The sequence below is a fragment of the Papio anubis genome, unplaced genomic scaffold (assembly GCF_008728515.1).
Source record: "Papio anubis isolate 15944 unplaced genomic scaffold, Panubis1.0 scaffold316, whole genome shotgun sequence".
In the NCBI taxonomy this organism is placed as follows: domain Eukaryota; kingdom Metazoa; phylum Chordata; class Mammalia; order Primates; family Cercopithecidae; genus Papio; species Papio anubis.
The window spans coordinates 36,696-56,661 of NW_022163281.1; the positions used below are offsets into that span (position 1 = coordinate 36,696).

Here is a 19,966-nt window from a genome sequence, read left to right on the forward strand (position 1 = left end):
GCACTCCAGCCTGGGCGACAGAGCCAGGCTCCGTCTCAAAAAAAAAAAAAAATAGTTCTGGCAAGTTTATACGGACAATTCCGTGGTTGAACGCTTTCCTCTCTTCCATGAAACATAATATAAATTACTTAAGAAGACATGTGTAAGGAAACAAAATCCAGCTATTACTTAAAAAAATTATTTAGTACCATCTCAAATATAAATGTTCTCTTTAATAATTTAATTGACACATGTCTTATTAAAACATGCAATTATCAGTCATATACAACATGCAGCATGCAGTAAATGGACAGCAGAGGTTAATAACCTGGAAGCATAGGATCTGAGAATGTGAGAGCAAGTTAAAGACAAGAGTTCCTCTCCATTGTCACTGAGGGTCGAGAAGCAATGCTGAAGCGTAGAACAGTGAGAGTGGGGGAAATACAGTTTGTCCAACACATAAACATATCTCCGCAAGTGGCGGCAGGTATAACTGAAAGACAAAGGTAAAAGGAGAGAAACAGAAAGAGAGGAGTTTTCCTTTGAAAAAATAAATCATTCTTTATGTCCTCAAAGCTTTCTGTGTATCTTCACTAGATGGTGCCCGAGAAAAAAAACTGTCAGAATGAAAAGATAAAAAAGAAAATGAACAATCAGAATAAAAAATGGGCAAAAGATCTAAACAGACACTTCATCAAAGAAGATATACAGATGGCAAATAAGCATATGAAGAGATGTTTAACATCATACATCACGAGGAAAATGCAAATTCAAACAATGAGACACCACCACAGACTATTTGAATGGCCCAAATCCAGAGCATGGATTACACCAAATGCAGGCGAGGATGTGGAACAGCAGGAACTCTCATTCACTGCTGGTGGAGATGCAAAATGGTATAGCTACTTTGGAAGGCAGTTCGGCACCTTCTTATAAAACTAAATATACTCTTACCATACAATCCAGAAACTGTGCTCTTTAGAATTTATCCAAAAGAGTTGAAAACTTATATCCACACAAAAATCTGCACACAGGTGTTTATGGCAGCTTTATTCATAATTGCCCACACTTGAAAACAACCAAGGTGTCCTTTAGTAGATGAATAAATAAATAAACGGTGGTACATCTAGACGATGGATTATTATTTAGGGCTAAAAAAATGAGCTATCAAGTCATGAAAAGACATGGAGGAACCTAAATTACTAAGTGAAAGCCACCAATCTGCAAAAGGCTACATATTGTGTGATTCCATTTATATGACATTCTGGAAAAGGAAAAACTATGGAGACAGCAAAAAGATTAGGGGTTGCCAGGAGTTAGAGGGGAGGGATAGATGAATACACAAAGCACAGAGGATTTTTAGGGCAGTGAAGCTACTCTACTAATACTATGATGGTGGATACATACATTTATCAAAAACCAAAGAATATACAACAGCAAGAGTGAACCCTAATGTAAACTATGTAGTTTGGATGATTATGTGTCAATGCAGGTTCATCAACTATAACAAATATGTCACTCTGGCACAGGATGTTGATAGCGGGGGAGGTTGGAGGCCAGGGAATAATATGGGAACTCTATTCTTTCTGATCACTTTTGCTGTGAACCTAAAACTGCTCTTTAAAAAGTCTATTTGGTGGAGAAAAAGGCATACTCACTGGGAGAAAAGTCTCAAAATATGAGGCTGTCATTAGTGAACCACATAAAATATGCCTTGGTAGAACAAAGTGATACAAAATACTTTTTCTTCACGGTATTATGAATACGTTCCTGGCAAGCAGGCAATAATACTACTACAATATGGAAGAGATTATGGTAGAGAGAACACTGAATTGCAAGTCAGAAAACTTAGAAATCCTTTGGAAAAGTGCTTGCAAAAATAAAATTTTTTAAAGAAAGACAAGACTTAGAAATCTAAATCCCGCTCACCCATTGGCAGCTTTATAACAGTGGGTGTATGACCTCTCTAAGCCTCAAACCCATAAGTGAACAACATAGAAGTAAAAAATTTTAAACTGCTCCAAGATTTTAAAGTGATATTATAAAAAATAAAGTAATAAGAGGACCAATAAGAATTATCACTATTATTGTCAGAGTAATTTCACTGATGCCACATTTCAGGCCATTTAAAAATAGCAAGCTAGAGAGAAGAGAATGTAAAATCAATCTGACAAGGCAAATCAACAAAATAGTGAACATATCATGTGTTATGCCTTGGCTATTATTAGTCCTTGAGAATCATGTCTAAAGAACTACATCAAAACTATATCAAAGTATTAATACCAAGAGGGTGATAGGTAATTTTTAAAGTATGTTGAACTCAAAACTAGTAAGTTAGAAGATTTGACATGGGCAAATTTCCACAAATGAACAATCCATTCATCCATTCAACCCACTAGCCTATCAAACAACCGATCAGTCAAGTAGTAACTACTATCTACTGCATGTGGGAACAGTGCTGGGCATTGAAGACAGGGTGGGGAATGATGTACACACAATTCCTACCCTTAAGGAGCTTACAACCTAGAGTGGGAGACAGATTATTAGACACAACAAAATCCCTCTAAAATAGAGAAAGTCTTAAGAAGCTGTTAATCTCCAAAACAGAGTAGTTAAAAATCTTTTAAAGTAGGCTTATATTTAAAGAGATGTTTCTATTGAGTCTTGGAAAGGATTCTAGGACTCCATCCACCAAAAGAGAGCAAAAACTTAAGAAAATACAAGAACTATATTCTTGAAAAATGCATACCACCAGCACTTTAAACAAGGGATCACAGTTAACATTATCATCAGTCACGAAGCAAGCAGATGTCATGTGTCTCCTGATATGATCACAGCATAGCCAAAATCTAATCCCCCAAAAATCAAACAAACCAAAATTGAGGGACATTCTACAAATAAACAAAAAACTGTTCTGTATTCTCCAAATTTTGAAGGCCATAAAAGACAAAGAAAGACTGAGGGACCATTCCAGATTAAAAAAGATGAAAGAAGACAACTATATGTAACATGATTTTGGTATCAGATCCCTGACTTGGAGGGGAAAAAAGGCATTTTTTACTTAAAATAGTTTTTATTAATGTTAATTTCCTGATTTTAATAAATATCCTTATTTTTAAGAAATACACCATGCAGTAGTTAGTAATGGGGTATCATGTCTATAAACTTATTCTCAACCATTTCAAAAAAAAGAGACAAACAATAGTAAAGCAAATGTGGTAAAATTTTAACATTTGGGAATGTGAATTAAAGGTAAATGAAAATTATTTGCACTATTTTTGGTAAAACTGTTTTTTTAAATTTTCTTTTGAGACAGAATCTCATTATGTCGCCCAGGCTGGAGTGCAGTGGCATGATCATAGCTCACTGCAGCCTAAACTACCTGGGCAAGTGATCCTCTTACCTCAGCCTCCCAAGTAGCTGGAACCACAGGTGCGTGCCAGCATACTCAGCTAATTTTTAAAATTTGTAGTAGAGGCAGGGTCTCACTCTATTGCCCAGTCTGTTCTTAAATTCCTGGGCTCAAGTGATCCACCCACCCTGGCCTTCCAAAGTGTTGGGATTATAGACATAAGCCACTATGCCCGGCCTAATTTATTTTTAATCTGGAAAAAAAAAATAGACCTGGTCTTTTTGATAAACTGAATAATATCCATTTTAAGATTATGAGATTCAAACCTAGAGCCCTAAAATGTCATTCTGACCTCTACACTTAAAGCTTGGGACATCAGAAAAACAAGATCATGGGAAGTAGGCAAATGTGGTCTGGAGCTAACCCATAAAAAACAGTCACTGTTACTTAAGAATTATACTTTCACAAAAATAAAATTTCCTTAATGCCTTCTTACAAGAAAATGTCCAAGATTGTGCAATGTATAGTTCTGAAATGTTATTTGATATAGTTATGCTTCACTAAAATAAAGTATGATAATATTCTGTCCTAGAACAACATTCAAGTCTGTAAAAGATGACAAAAACCACAAAAGAGTAACACTTAAAAAAGATTCCAAGGTTAAGTTTTCTAATAATGTATTTTGCAGTACTTATCAAATAAAATTATAACACATTTTCATAGCAACTTTTTCTGACTTTGTTTGTTTGGAGATGGAGTCTCGCTCTGTCACCTAGGCTGGAGTGCAGTGGTGCAATCTCGGCTCACTGCAACCTCTGCCTCCCGGGTTCAAGCTATTCTCCCGGGTTCAAGAAATTCTCCTGTCTCAGCCTCCTGAATAGCTGGGACTACAGGAGCATGCCACCATGTCCAGCTAACTTTTGTATTTCTAGTAGAGATGGGGTTTCACTATATTGGTCAAGCTGGGCTTGAAATCCTGACCTCAGGCAATCCACCCACCTCAGTCTCCCAAAGTGCTGGGATTACAGGCACGAGCCACCGCACCCGGCCAATTTATTTTCCTAATTATCTATATGCTTAAAGAACTTAAAAAAATGAGATTACCAGAGGCAGGTTAACCTTTACCTAGACTAATAAAAATATTCTGTATATCCTTTTCCAATTTCCCTTCTTCTTCCCTCCCTTCCTTCCTTTGAGAAAGCTCATTAGTAGATCCATTAGTAGACTTAAAAATACCAAGAAATTAAATTAATAATAAATGTTTATGGCCTATATAAAGAAAATTACTAAAGTTAACTATTTGGCATAAAAGAAATCTTGAATAAATGAAGAAATACTAACTAGCATGTTTTTGGATGGGAAGACAAAATACAAAGAATGCCATTATCCTTCACAGATTCAAAATCTCAACTGTTTGTATCTGATTTTGACAAAATTACTCTAAAATTTTTTTAGGTGGCCATTTTAAAAGCCAACAAAAGACATGGATTCCCTTACAGAAAAATGTACCAACAGTAAATGCTTGGGATTCAGTGGTACAAAAAGATACATGGATTCCGCTCACATAGAACCAGGGGCCCCATCCCCCATTTTGAAGCCTGTTAGGAACTGGGCTACATAGCAAGAGGTGAGTGGCAGCTGAATGAGCGAAGCTTCATCTGTATTCAGAGCCACTCCCCATTGCTCGCATTACCACCTGAGCTCCACCTCCTGTCAGATCAGTGGTGGCATTAGATTCTCATAGGAAGGCAAACCCTATTATGAACTGCGCATGCGAGGAATCGAGGTTGTATGCTCCTCATGAGAATCTAATGCCTGATGATCTGATCTGAAGTGGAACAGTTTCACCCCAAAACCATCCCCCATTCTGTTCCTGTCTGTGGAAAAACTGACTTCCACAAAACTGGTCCCCAGTGCAACAAAGGTTGAGGACTGCTGTCACAGAATACACATTTAAATAGAGAGAGATTCAGAATCAGTGAGTAAAAAACAAGATAATTTGTTAACAAAATAAAATATGATAAAGGTGGAAGAGGGGCTGAAGGGGCTAATTGTTAATTTTGGTGGTTATGAACGATTTCACTGATGGTATGACATTTGATATGAGAATCAAACACTTAGCAGAACTACAGTCTCAACTTCTCAAGCATTTGACAACATTATGAGCTAATTACATTAGCATAACTGAATAAAATATTTCTCATTTCCACTGAAAGGGATGATATTAATAAACTTGTAATGGGGCTTAGATATGAATAAGATGATGATTCATTTTAGTGGATGGGTCTAGACAGTGAGGGTTCCTGAAAATGGGCACTGTGATCTCAGAATCACAGGGCTGGGAGAGCCCAGGAGGTCATCTTGTGCAAGATCTATCCACAGAAGAACATCTAACAACCCTCATGAGATGTTCACACTGCTCTTACTATACATCTTTAAGGGAAAAGGAACTCTCTAATTTGACAAATAGCCTCATTCTACAGATATGTAAATTCTAACAATTAGAAAACTTCTTCCTATAATAAGCTAAATCCAGTTGTTCTGTAACTTCTACCCAGTAATGAAACTTGGAATTCAGTACACAAAATCTAACTTACTTCCTTACACTACAGTCTTTAAATAGATGAGGAAATTGTGAATTTCTTCATCTTTTCTTCTCTGATTGATGTTAAAATCTGTTCACCTCTCATAGGCTATGGTTTTTGGATTCCTCATCAGTCTTGTTACTCTCCTTTGGATACTCACACTGCCTAATAAGCTTCTTAGCAGCACAGTCAGTGCAGGGAGAAGTACTTTCTCACTGGTAGTACTGCGAATTGCTGGTGCATGGTGAGAATAAAAACCCAGACCAAATTTTGTTAGTTTTATTATAGTTTTGAAATTCTTTACAGACATACACAATATATCCCCTTACTGCCATCTAGATCCAGGGTAAACCACTCGTATCATCCCACCCTTGATACCAGGCTGGTCATTCCTAAAATATGGCAAAAAGAATAAACATATTATTCTAGATGTGTCATGTTTTGGGCAGTGTTGAAAAGATTATACTCTATTAATGCAGCTTAAAATTATACATACTCAAAACTAAAGTTAAACTAAAAAGAAAAACAAATTTCCTCAAACTGAAAACTAAAACAAATTTAATTGTATCTCAAGTGGTAATGAAACTACACAAAGAATTACTCTGAATAACTTTCAAATGTAGAATTGACCATATATACTCAGTGGGTTATATTCTAAGGACTAATAGAAACACACACAAAAAATCCTAAACTTCATTCACTGACTTAAAATTAGTCATAATATTAATATTATTGTGAAACAACTGTATACACAAACACGGAGCAGAATAAAGAGAAAAACATTATATCAATGCTATTAAAAAAAGCAAATCAGAATTTCTGTTAAATAATCTGAAATTTGAATCAGAACTAAAAGTATAAATAATCTTTTTTCTCTACAAGAATTTATATCTTTTCAGCTTTGTCCATTGAAGAGACCTAAAAAAATTACAAACTCCTCAACAATGAGCACCCTATCACCTACCAACCACATTGTGGTTTCTAGGTCTGAGACAAGAAATGTATTTAATACAAATGAGTCTGAGACATCTTGTTTGCCTAAAATCTAGGAAGGAAGCAAGGAAACTGTCAAAGATGAATGGAGTCCTGTCAAAAGGACATAAGAGGCAACATAAGGGATCTCCCAAGGCCAAAAATGAAACAATCAGAAACCAAAAAGAATAACTGCTCTGTGAGTGATCAAAAACATAACAATCTATATGGACAATATGAACACAAGTTCATAATAAATAAAAACCAAAAAATGAAAATTTATCAATTACTACTAGAGGTACCAAAGGTATCAAACTCAGTTTTGAAAATTAAATATTAAAAGGAAAAAATTAAGCATTACTCTCCTCTTTCCAACTATGATTACACAGTGGATGAAGGAAAATTCTTCTTTACAGAAAAACTCTATGTCACAAATATGCACATAATATTATAATTAGAAATTTGCCATTTGGCAACATATAATAAAACAGTTTAGTCAAATGAAAATCACATGAAAGAATGATGGTGAAATTTAGAATGAAAGGATTAGCTATCACCATCTGAACCTACCGATCAATCTTAGTATCTCCAGAATAACTAGACTTTATGTATCTCCTCATATGATAGAATATGAAATAAACAGGAACACTAAGTATTTTTGCCAATAAGTTCCATCTAAATGATCTATCCTCTAGAGTTAATTTTCAGTTTACAAGAGAAATTGATGAGAGGGAACAAACTGAAGGACACAGAAAGTTGCAAACAAACAAATCTGGAATGTGAGATATTCTGTAAGACAGCTTACCTGTTGACCAACTAGTCAAAGATGTGAGTTGAAGAGTTAAAAAAGAAAAGCAAGCAAGGGATACTGCACAATTTTTTTCTTAAACTTAGGTCAGGTAGCAAATAGCTGCAGTCCGTATTGTCTCACTTAAAATTACTTAACTCTCCAACTGATGTGAGAAAGCAGTCATAGGATGCACACAAATGGGCATGGCTGTGTTCTAACAAAACTTCATTTACAAAAACCTGCCTCTTTTTGACTGAAAAAAACTAAGACACATGACTAATCAAATGTGGTGTCGGATCCTGTATGAATCCTGATTTGAACTAATCAAAATAAACATTTTTTTTTTCAAAGATAATCAGGCATAATGTAAATATGGGTTTGGAATCAGATAATATTAAGGGAAGTGTTGTTAATATTCTTGAGTGGACAAACTAAATAATCAAATTGATGTAAATGAGTAACAAAGTACTACAGATGAAACTTGAAATAGATGAGATTTTGCCTGAATAGATAGGTAAGGGAAAGTTTCCTCATAAAAGTAATGATTCAGCCAAGATTTGCAGGAAGACTAAAGATAAGCAGGAAAATAATTACAAGTGAAGGAACAAGGCAGACATAGGACCGAGACTGGAAGGAAACATGTCTCCTACGCAAAAGTAAAGGACAATGTGTAAGGAGCTGACCTTGCGGAAGAACAGAGGTAGGTAAAATCACCAAGGAATTATGCCTTCATTCTAGGAACAATGGGAAGCATCTGAAGTGTATAAAGCAGAGGAGTCACAGGATGAGATCTGCATTTTGAAATGATCCATCTGGTTGGAGACTGATGAAGCAAGAGTTGACATCAGATGTGTTAAAGAGTTACTGCAGTAGAGTAGGCACTAAGGCGATGATAAAGGAGAATGAATGGATTTGAGGGGTAGTTACTGACAACACTTGGTAATGAATTGGATATGGCAGGTGACAGGGAGTGTCAAAATTGACTCTCAGGTTTCTGGCATGCAAAAAATTGTGGTGTCATTCAATGAGGTGGGAACAGAGAAAGAGGATCAAAAGAGGCTGGGAAAGGGCAAGATTTCCATTTTCAACATGCTGAGTTTGAGATGTCTCTGATAAATCCAAAAGGTGACATTAGTCATCTGATTGGACATGCAGGTCTGAAGCTAGAGGATAGGGCTAGCTAAATGTATGTTTGTGAGTCATCTGTATAAGGATGGGAGTGACTACAATCACCTAGGAAAAGAGTAGAGGGAGAAAAGAGAAGGGGGTTGCTACAGTCTGAATGTTTGTGTCCCCCACAAATGTGTATGTTGAAATCCTAGCCCCCAAGGTGATGGTATTAGGAGGTGGGGTCTTTGGGAAGGCATTAGGATTAGGCGAGGTCATGAGCGTAGAGCCTTCATGTATAGGATTAGTGTCCTTATAAGAGTCCCAAGAGAGCTTGCTTCCACTCTCCACCATGGGAAGACAAGAGAAAAACTGCCCACTTTGGGTCAGTAAGCAGGTCCTCACTAGACACCAAATCAGTCGGCGCCTTGATCTTGGACTTCCCAGACTCCAGATCTGTGGGAAGTAAATGTCTGTTGTTTATAAGCTACTCTGTATATGCTATTTTGTTATAGCAACCCAAACTAAGACAGGGTGACTTTGAGAAATGCCAACATTTAAAGTGTCACAAGATCACTTCAAATCTAGATAAAGATAAACTTTTACAGAATTTTGAAGAGTGGCCAAAAAAAACCATAAAGAAGATGAGGAAACCAAGAAGAGGTTACTGTGAGGAAGGAGTGGTTACCAGTGTCAAATACAATTGAAAGGATAAATGAGACGGAAAATGTCCACTGGATTTGGCAATGTGGAGGTCACTGGTGACCAATAATTCTTTTCATTAGTAACATTAAAAATACCATTGATTAAAACAAAATCTGAATGCAAGACTTCCTAAGACATCTTTAATCTCATTGATTAGCTCATTCACATGCATTAAATATGCACTAAGTTTCCAGGGGGAATTTTTACAAACTAAAAATTTATAAAATAGCGTGCACACACAATTTTACACAGTATAAAACTTACATATCCAAGAAAATAAGCAAAGGAAAATCTGGAATGAATGTCAGGAAACTATACAACAGTGGTGGAAGCACAACCCTTGAATCATTTAATTCCTTGGCAGCAGAAGCCATTTTTCCTGGAGCTGAATCTACTGCCAGCAGTGAACATCCTGGGAATCTCTAGTATGAAGGATTAACAGACTGGCTCAAACACTGGAAAATATATTGAAGGGAACAATCTAGTACTAGCTCAAAGGGGATGAAATGACCTAATATCCCACTGCCAGATTTATAAAATAATAGAGACTATAATAATAATAATAATGAACCCCTTTACAATATACCAATATTAGCATCTTTTCTGTGAGTTGTTTTATTAATTGCTGAAGAAATTCAGAATAAGAAATTCCTACATCTGTAGTAAAATACAATTTTTTAATCAATTAAAATGTATACCATCCTTGGTACTTGAGATTTAATCATATTCTCTGCTGATTTCAAAATCTTTCAATAAGCACTTTCATCCTAAATTAGACACTCATTCTGGTATATAAGTGTATCAATAAAGATCTAAAACCTAATTTGTAGAAACATAAATAACAGCCAAATATCTTAGATAGCAATTTCATGATATCTCTGTCAAATTACTTGCTTTCTAATTTTAAAATATTGTAAATATTATTGGGTTCAGATATAAATTTGGCAATAGCCACAGGAATAATCATATTATCTCTTAGGGACAAATTTTATTTCCAAGAATATTTTTGAGAACTTTAACTTGTCTTTGAAGACTTGATCACAGTTTATAGAATCTCATTCTCTTCCACATAGAAAACAAAGTAAAGGCACAGATTATCATATACCACCAAAGCAAAGGGGATAAGGCACCTGAAAAGAGTTTTTAAAAGTTTTGTAAACAGTAAGTCATATGCACCAGGTATCTAAAATTCCGAGACTGAGCAGATGAAAATGTACAGGGTACTCATTAAGTACACCACTGTCCCTTGTTTTACAGATGGACCATCTATACTTACAGGTGTGGATAAACAGATCAATTTATTACCAGCATTCCTTCCTACATGGTATGTGAATGAAACATGTCTTTTGACTTTGGACAAAGCAACTATTTAAAAAGAATGTTGTCATGGCTCTCCATTACAGACATTTGCTCTGCAAATGCCCAATATGGCCATGCAGCAATGTGAAGCTGGCTTGGTTCCCAGCAATGCACAGTTTGCTATATGGCTTAAAGTTGTATTTCAATGTGTTAATAGCATGTTGCTGTCTACTCTACTTGTGGTCTAGTAAGCGAGGTCTAAAACTCCACACATGCAGACATTCATTTGAAATTTCTTTCTGGCACTTTCTTTTCATGAATATAGAGTTAGGGTAAAGGGAACACTAATGGAGATTTCATAAAAACAAAATTTACTTGAAAATAATTTATTGATTAATTTGTTTACACCTTATATTTTGAAAGAAGCATTTCAATGTCATTATGTTCCTCTTGTACCAAAGGAAATGGTGGATGGACAGAGCACACATTAAAACGATGACTCCCACAGATGCCAAATTGGTTCCAGTGGGAATGCAGTTGACTAAATTAGGAAAAAAAGACCTAAAGCACATGCTCATTATAAAAATAGCCATCAAAGACACACAATTCAGCCTGAAAATATTAAAATTTACCTTTTAATGTCATCCAGAGAAATTAAGATACTTGTTTTAAAACATCTAGTCTTTGGGGGACATGAATGATGACTATATGCTAAAACTCCACACACATCTGTCTGCACTGAATAATCTGAGGTATAAACACTAAGAATGTAATGGAAAAATTGAGTTCACAAATAAACAGGTATAAAATAGCATGTTCAGCACATTTTATGATCATCAAAAAGCTTGCTCATTTTTAAAGTCATTATTTTGTACAAACTGCCTCTTGGCAAAACGATTTATAGCCATTATAAAATTCTTCCTAAAAAACTGAGCTCTAAGTTTTGATTCTTCAACATCCATGCCACAAATATTAGGTCAGTGAAGTTAGATAATCTGGAGCCATGAAATAAGGCCAATTCTGCTGAGACTGATTAAATATTTATGTCATATCCTTTCTATAGCAGAGCAGAAAAAATACACACAAGATAAAATGCTATATAATGGTAAGAGTTGAAAATCTATTGGAGTCATTAAAATAAGAACAAGTCTTCATATACATACACAGAAATTACGCCATTAAGTCATTATCAGAAGACCATTTCAGAGTCATTTTTCAGTTGTGGTCATGGATATACACGGAAACATCCACAGTCTCTCACCCTTTTACCCACAAGGGTGTGGTGATACACACTAAACCCACACCTGTGAGCTGGCAGGTGAGGATTATGGGAGCTGTCTGTTACAGGAATGTAGTCATCAGAAATTGAAGCTCGCTGGGGTGGATGGTTGGAGATGAAAAGATTGATCTTGGTCTCACCAGCCCAATGTTCTAGCCAGTCTAATTGAAGTACCAGCCTGACTGCCATAGTGACTGAGGCATATAGCTCAGCATCTTCTCCAAGGGAAAAAGACAAGCTATGGAGTCTTTTGCCTCTGGGTCTTTGCACCTGCCGCTGACTATCTGGAGATGCTCCTCCAATCTCCTTATCCTCTGGGAAAACTCCTACTCTTCACCAAGTGTGACTCTTCTATGAGGCCCTCCCCGATTGCTACATGCACATTTTGGTGCTCTCCCTTCTAGCTTCCCACTGTGCCTTATGCTTACTACCAACAAGCAAGTTCACAAAATGCATTTGTAAATGGCTTTATTGTCTATCTCCCCTCTCAGAAATCATAAACTCATTGAGGGCAGATGTTGAGTTTTTATTTTCGTCTCTCTAGTACCTAGTATAGTGTTTGGCGTAAGAAACCACCATATTTATTAACTGGAGGAAATGGACAAAAACTAATGTTCCATATTCAATGATACACAAGTTATCTTATGTATGGGAGTTCTATGCATCATCATTACCTTTATATTAGACTGACAAGCACAGTTTAGGCTGGGCTGAGATTCAGAGTCATAACCATAAACATAAAATTACTTACTTCCTTAGGAGTAAGCAAAGACCTATAAATCACTGGCAACAGGAACTTACACAATAATTCCTAAGGTCTTAACTGCTCATTTCTTAAAATCTTAAGAAAACCCCACAATTTGGCCATTTAGCAGAGGTGAGAAAAATTCATCATTTTAATCATCCCTGGCCCCTAACCAAAAGGAAAGCTTTCTATTTTCTTCCAGCAGAATAGAGAACTAGAATAATACGATTAATCTCATAGTTGGCCAAACTGAAATAGTTCTGAAGACCTTCAGTTATCACTTTATTCATTCTATGAATTATTTCAGATTATTTTGAATCAAAATCAGCAATACTTTTACCAACCTCTAGAACTAGGGTCCTCTATGAAGGCTACCTATCCTTTTTCAGGTAAAAGCTGTAACTGTTGGATATAGGAAATGGGTGAGGTGCGATGAAAGAGACCATGATGAGGGTTGGGAGGAAATTCACTGTGGATAGGAAGACAAGCTAAATTGCATTTTTGGTGGCCATTCCTAGAAGGAGAAAACTGGGTCCAAGGAAGACCTAAATTCTGATGAAAAGGACACAGGTTCTTATTTATCTCACATCTGAATAAACAGTTATTAGTTATTTAACTCTTCCCTTTATCTCCATTTTGTACATAATTTTTAAGAAAATTAACCCATGGTTACTCATCAAGCAGTTTATAATCTAGTTGAAGATACAAAATATACACATACTTACTAAAAGTTAAGAAGAAAACAACATAAGACATAAAATGATTCTGTATTATTTATTATTTGACAAATAATAAAACTGCTTTTAAATTTATTAATATAACAATTGAATAATTCCAAATTACTTGATAAATAATAAATCTATTAGACAAAATAATAAGTGTATAACAATAAGAGCAATAAGAACAGGGACAAAATAAAGTACTGTGGTCTATAAACAAGTATCGGGGAAAAATAGTAAGTGGGGATTATGGATTATTTGAAATGTTAAGAGAAAAAACAAGCCACAGCCTGGAAGAAATAAATGTTTGCAAAACAACATACTTGTAAAGTACTTGTATCCAAAATAAATAAAGAACACTCAAATACTCAAAACTCAAAAACCCAAACAACCCAATATTAAAAGGGACAAAGGTCTAAATAGATACTTCGCCAAAGAAGATATATGGATGGCAAAAGAACACATGAAAAGATGCTCAACATTATTTGTCATTAGGGAAATGCAAATTAAAACCATGAGTGAGCACCACAGAACTACTGAAATGGCTTTTACAAAAAGAAAACACTAACTTCTGGTGAAGATGTGGAGTAACTGGAACTATCATATATTGTTGGCAAGAATGCAAAATGGTATGGCCACTTTGGAAAACACTTTGACACTTTCTTATAAAGTTAAACATACAATTACATATGCCTGAGAAACTCTACTCCTAGGTATTTACCCAAGAGAAATGAAAACGTGGGTTCCCCAAAAATTCTCTACACAAATATTTATGGCAGCTTCATACATAATTGTCCCAAAATGAAAACATCCACATGTCCTTCAACCAGTGAATGGATAAACTGTGGTATTCATAGAATAAAATACTTGCTCAGTAATAAAAAGGAATGATACACACAAGAACATGGATAAATCTCCAGTCTCAAAAAACTAAATACCATATGATTTGATTTATGACAAAGTGGTAAAGGAAAACTAAAGAACAGAAAGGGGCTTGGGTAGTAAGAACGGTTTGACTAGAGTAGCCCAGGGGAATCTTTAGGGAGATGAACATATTATCTTCAGTGTGGTGGTAAATACATGACTTTATGTGTTTGTCAACTCAAAGAACTATTTACTAAAAGAGGGAAATTTTTTATATGTAATACATTTTTTAGTGTCCTAAAAAATTAAAAACAACAGTCACTATGGTTAAGCAGTAGCCTATGCTGGTCAAATATACCAACTGTATTCAAGGGAAGAAAAAAATTAGGTTACAGATTTTAAGCTCAATTCTAATGTCCTGTTCAAGCACAGACCATTTGTCTTTAAAAACCTTTGATATCAAGCCCCTTATAATCTCTCTACACTTTTTACATTTCTTTCCCATGCTAGCATCCAAAAAATCTTACTATTCTCAAAAAAGAACTACTATCAGACATCTGGGAACAAAACCAAGTGTTTCCTGCCACGATAGAGACTTGTTAATATCCTACCAAAAATGAGCTATACTAAAATGAGATAAGCTCCTGAGAAAAGCTTACCACACCCTAAATACTACAGCAATGGTTCATTCCACATCAATCTGTATATTGGCCCCAAACAAACAAAAGACTTATTAGAGAAGAGTTATTTCTCAAGGTCTTAATGGAAGTCAGAGGAAATAGTCAATGAAGCACTAAATATTTAATTCAAAACACTCAGTATACTTGGTTTGGTAGTCTGAGACATATGCCTTATAATTAATAAAACAGATTTTCTCCTTAAGAATCCACATCCTATCTGCTATCAGATAAAATTCTGCAGAGGGCAGAGAACAAAAGAGATACAGAATCATGCAGAAAAACTCAATAGCCTATGTAGAAATAAGTAAAAGACAAAAAAGAATATTTCTACATGATGAATATATTTTAAAATGCACATAGAGCTTAAATAATCAAATGGGTCCATTATTTATTTTTAAAATGACTTCAAGAATGTCACTAATACTATTTTTTTAATGCACAATATTCATCTTTTAGATAGATATATTAGCTTAGACTACTATACTGCCTTTTGAGAAGTTCAAAGAACCTTAAGATCAACCTCTTTACTCCATCCTTTAAGAAGAGTTTCCTAATTTTCGACTTATTTATTCATATATGTATGTGCTTATGTATGCATATATTTAAAGCAATGGAACCCTTTCTTCCAATGAAAGCTAATGTGAAATGGCAATGTGTAAACAGATCAAAGCACAGTGGAGCTGCTCTGGGAGGAGTACAGTGGATATCCCAGAGTAACTGGTGGCTGCTCATGTTGCCACCAGCAAAGAAAGCACGAGATCTAGAGTACGAGAACAAAACACAGAACCGGAAAATCAGTGCTTTAAAGTAAAGGTATCAGAATCACAGAATCTTGGATTGGGGGGTAGACCTCCCTTTACCCAATTTTCCATCCATCTCTCCGATGGTGCCTCCAAAGGTATGCAGCCACTGCTGAATAGCTTAAGTTCTCTTAGGTCTTTTTCCCAAGTCAAAATGGAGGTCACAGCTACACTGTCCTATGTGAAAGATATTGAAATACATGAACTAGTTGCCACATTCCTTTTAGTTATTAGGATCAGCATGTTTCCTTTGTAAAATAAAGTGGAGTGGATCTACTTCTATCTGGTTCCTCTGAGGCAGTGGCAGTCTAGATCCAACTCTAATGAAATAAACAGCTGTTACAATGCTTCATACTGTACTAGCACATCTGGAGCTAAAAGTCACGAGAGGAATCTTAGTCAAAGTCTAAATACAAACTATAAGTACTAACTAGCCTTGAAGAGGGCCACATCAACGTGATTCTTAAAACGGCAACGTCTGTATCTGATTTTACTTCTGCAGGCAAGAAAAGGAACAGGCTGGAGACAAGAAAACTTCAGAACTAAACATTCATAGATACAAAATTTGAAAACATGTAATTCCTTTATAATAATACTCAGTTATATATACCTTCCAAAATTCTTTTTCTTGCAACCTGTTGATGTTTCTAAATTACACATGTGATTTTCCTGTTCCCCTGCCTTTTACCTACTGAAATACTATTCATCTGTTAAGATCTTGTTTGAAAGACAGGTACGTTATTAAGCATTCTGTTTTATCTTAGTTTGGAACTATTTACTCCCCCTACTTTCCATATTCTTATGCTTTGCACAATTTATCACTTTCTGTCTTATATTAGCTGGCTATATGGAAATCCTACTTGATTGAAACAGAATTTCTTTTTTCTTTCTCTCTTTTTTCTTTTTTGAGACAGAGTCTCGCTCTGTCGCCCAGCCTGGAGTGCAGTGGCACGACCTCGGCTTACTGCAAGCTCTGTCTCCCAGGTTCATGCCATTCTCCTGCCTCAGCCTCCCGAGTAGCTGGGACTACAGGTGACCGCCACCATATCTGGCTAATTTTTTGTATTTTTAGTAGACATGGGGTTTCACCATGTTAGCCAGGATGGTCTCGATCTCCTGACCTCGTGATCCACCCACCTCGGCCTCCAAAGTGCTGGGATTACAGGCATGAGCCACTGTGCCTGGCCTCTTTTTTTTTTTTTTTTTGGAGACAGAGTCTTGCTCTGTCGCCCAGGATGGAGTGCAGTGGCAAGATCTCAGCTTACTGCAACCTCTGCCTCCTGAGTTCACGCAATTCTCCTGCCTCAGCCTCCCAAGTAGCTGGGATTACAGATGCGCGCCACCACCCCCGGCTAATTTTGGTATTTTTAGTAGAGACAGGGTTTCACCATGTTGGCTAGATTGGTCTTGAACTCCTGACCTCAGGTGATCGGCCCACCTCAGCCTCCCCAAAGTGCTGGGATTACGGGAGTGATCACCATGCCCAGCGTGAAACGGAATTTCTTATACTTAAAGTGTACTTTCACATTCCCTTTCAATAGATATTTAGATGCTATAAGAATTAAAGATCCATATAATAGAAAAATATATGGATTGGTTACAAACTGGGGGGGGTGTCTAGCAAAGACTCAGTACAATCTAAAAATGTACCTTTCAGCCAGGTGTGGTGGCTCACACCTGTAATCCCAGCGCTTTGGGAGGCCGAGGTGGGTGGATCACCTGAGGTCAGGAGTTTGAGACCAGCCTGGCCAACATGGTGAAACCCCATCTCTACTAAAAATGCAAAAACTAGCCGGGTGTGGTGGCGTGCACCTGTAATCCCAGCTACCGGGGAGGCTGAGGCAGGAGAATCGCTGGAGCCCAGGAGGGAGAGGCTTCAGTGAGCTAAGATCAAGTCACTATACTCCAGCCTGGGTGACAGAGCAAGACTCCATCTATAAACAAAACAAAACAACAACAACAACAACAAAATACCTTTCATAGAACAGTCAGATGAAAAAAGCATCCACTGCGGCTTTATGAAATACCTTCTCACTCAAAATGCCACGTAACATTTTAATTCATTAAAAAAATAATTACTAAGACTTACTTTGTAAAAGCACCATGCCAAGTATAGAGTAATAGAAAAAATAAATCAAGACTAGATGCTCTTTCAGGTATAAAATCTTTGTGTTCAGATGTCAAGTTACATGACAGACTTCTCTTCAGTCTAACCCTATGGACCTCTAACTTGCCTATGATGGTGCTGTTGCCCCACTCCCACAATATAGTAGTTATGCTATAATTCCCTTCAGTTTGCTGGTTTCCAATGATTAGGCAAATGCACTTGGTGGGGTAGAGGCTGTCGACTGTTCTCCAGTGATCAATTTCTCCCTTTCTTCTACACTAACAGATTTTTTTTTTTAAGCTGAGCACATGGCTGCAAATAATAAAGACTATATTTCTCAGCTTCCACTGCTGCTAAGTGTGATCACATGGTGAAATTCCGGATTCCTAGGTCGAAGGTCTCCTGGCAGCTTCTGAGAACCTTCATTAAGAGTTACCCAGTCTTGGCCAGGCATGGTGGCTCATGCCTGCAATCCCAACACTTTCGGAGGTCGAGGTAGGAGGATTGCCTGAGTCCAGGAGTTTGAGGACAGCCTGGACAACACGGCAAAACCCTGTGTCTACAAAAAATAGAAAAAAATTAGTTGGGCATGGTGATGTATGCCTGTAGTACCAGCTACTTGGGAAACTGAGATGGGAGGATTGCTTGAGCCTGGGAAGGGGAGAATGCAGTGAGCCAAGATTGTATCACTGCACTCCAGCCTGGGTGTCAGAGTGAGACCCTGTCTCAAAAAAAGAAGAGTCACCCAGTGTTTTACCTCACTTTTTATTGTTTGCCTCCTCCCCTATTCTGTGGCTTGAACTAAGATGCTTCCTGGACCTAAGAAGGAGGATCAAACTCTAGGGGATGGTGGGTCTGAAAAGAGTGTGAGTCTCTGAGGACTTTGTGATAGGCAGAATTCCCTCTACTCAAAGATGTCCATGCCCTAATGCCTGGAACCTGTGAACATGTTATATTACAGGTCAAAAGGTAATTTGCAGACATAATTAAGATTATTGTCCTTAAAACCGGGAGACTATCCTGAATTATCCAAATATGCACAATCTAATCACATGATCCCTTAAAAGCAGAGAACTTTATCTGGCTGGAGTCAGAGACATGTGGCAGAAGTCAGAGGGATTCCAAGCATGAGAAGCATCATTTGATGTGCCAGTCAGATGCACGGGCCCACACGTAAGGACCAGAGAGAGGTTTCCAGGAGTTAAAAGCAGCCCTCAGCTGAACACCAGTAAGGCAAGGAGGAACTCAGTTCCACAATCACAAGGAACTAGATTCTGCCACCAACCTTAATGAGCCTAGTGGTAGATTCTTCCCAGAGCCTCCCAATATGAGCCCATCAGGCCTACAACTTGATTTCAACCTTTTGAAACCTGGAACAGAGAAACCTGCTGAGCCAAGCCAGATTTCTGATCTACAGAATTGTGAGATAATAAATCTCTGCGGATTAAGCAGTTGAGTTTGCAGTAACTTGTTACAGCAGCAAATGGAAGCTAATACAGACTTCCTGAAGCAGAGCTTCCTCATCAGTCTCAGAAGGACTGCTCTGGACTTTACTTGGAGAGAAAAGAAATTATTTTTTCTTTAAGATGCTCAGATTTTAGGTTTTTCTCTTATTCACAGTTGAACCTAAATCTGACTGATACACTTCATGAAATCCTTTCAACACATAACAATATCATGATCAAAAGCTAAAGAATAACAGAAACTCAAGTGAAATACTATTCAAGTTGTGAACAATTTTTAAAAATAGATGTAATGATACAAGTTAAACAGTCTTTAATAAGGCCTATTTTCACTTTCTCAGTTGCAACAAAGACATGGTGTGATACTTCAAATTTAATAACATTTAGACTATGGCCCAATTTTAATAAAGTCCTTTTTTAAGTGGCATGAGATTACACTGCTATCAGGCAGTGTTTGAACTAGTCAGGGTTAGTAATTACTTATGAGATACAATAAGATCAATCAACACACACCAGCAAA

At 36.8% G+C, this 19,966-nt stretch overlaps 1 protein-coding gene across 1 annotated transcript in view; it reads right to left on the minus strand.

The window, feature by feature from the left end:
* Positions 1-201: 201 nt before the first annotated feature.
* Positions 202-19,966, minus strand: part of LOC101010699 (dymeclin) — a 68,526-nt gene continuing 48,761 nt past the window's right edge. The window contains exon 6 of the mRNA XM_031661967.1: positions 202-472. Coding sequence (XP_031517827.1) covers positions 259-472 — 214 coding nt within the window. The 3' untranslated portion in view covers positions 202-258. The remainder of the gene's footprint in view (positions 473-19,966) is intronic.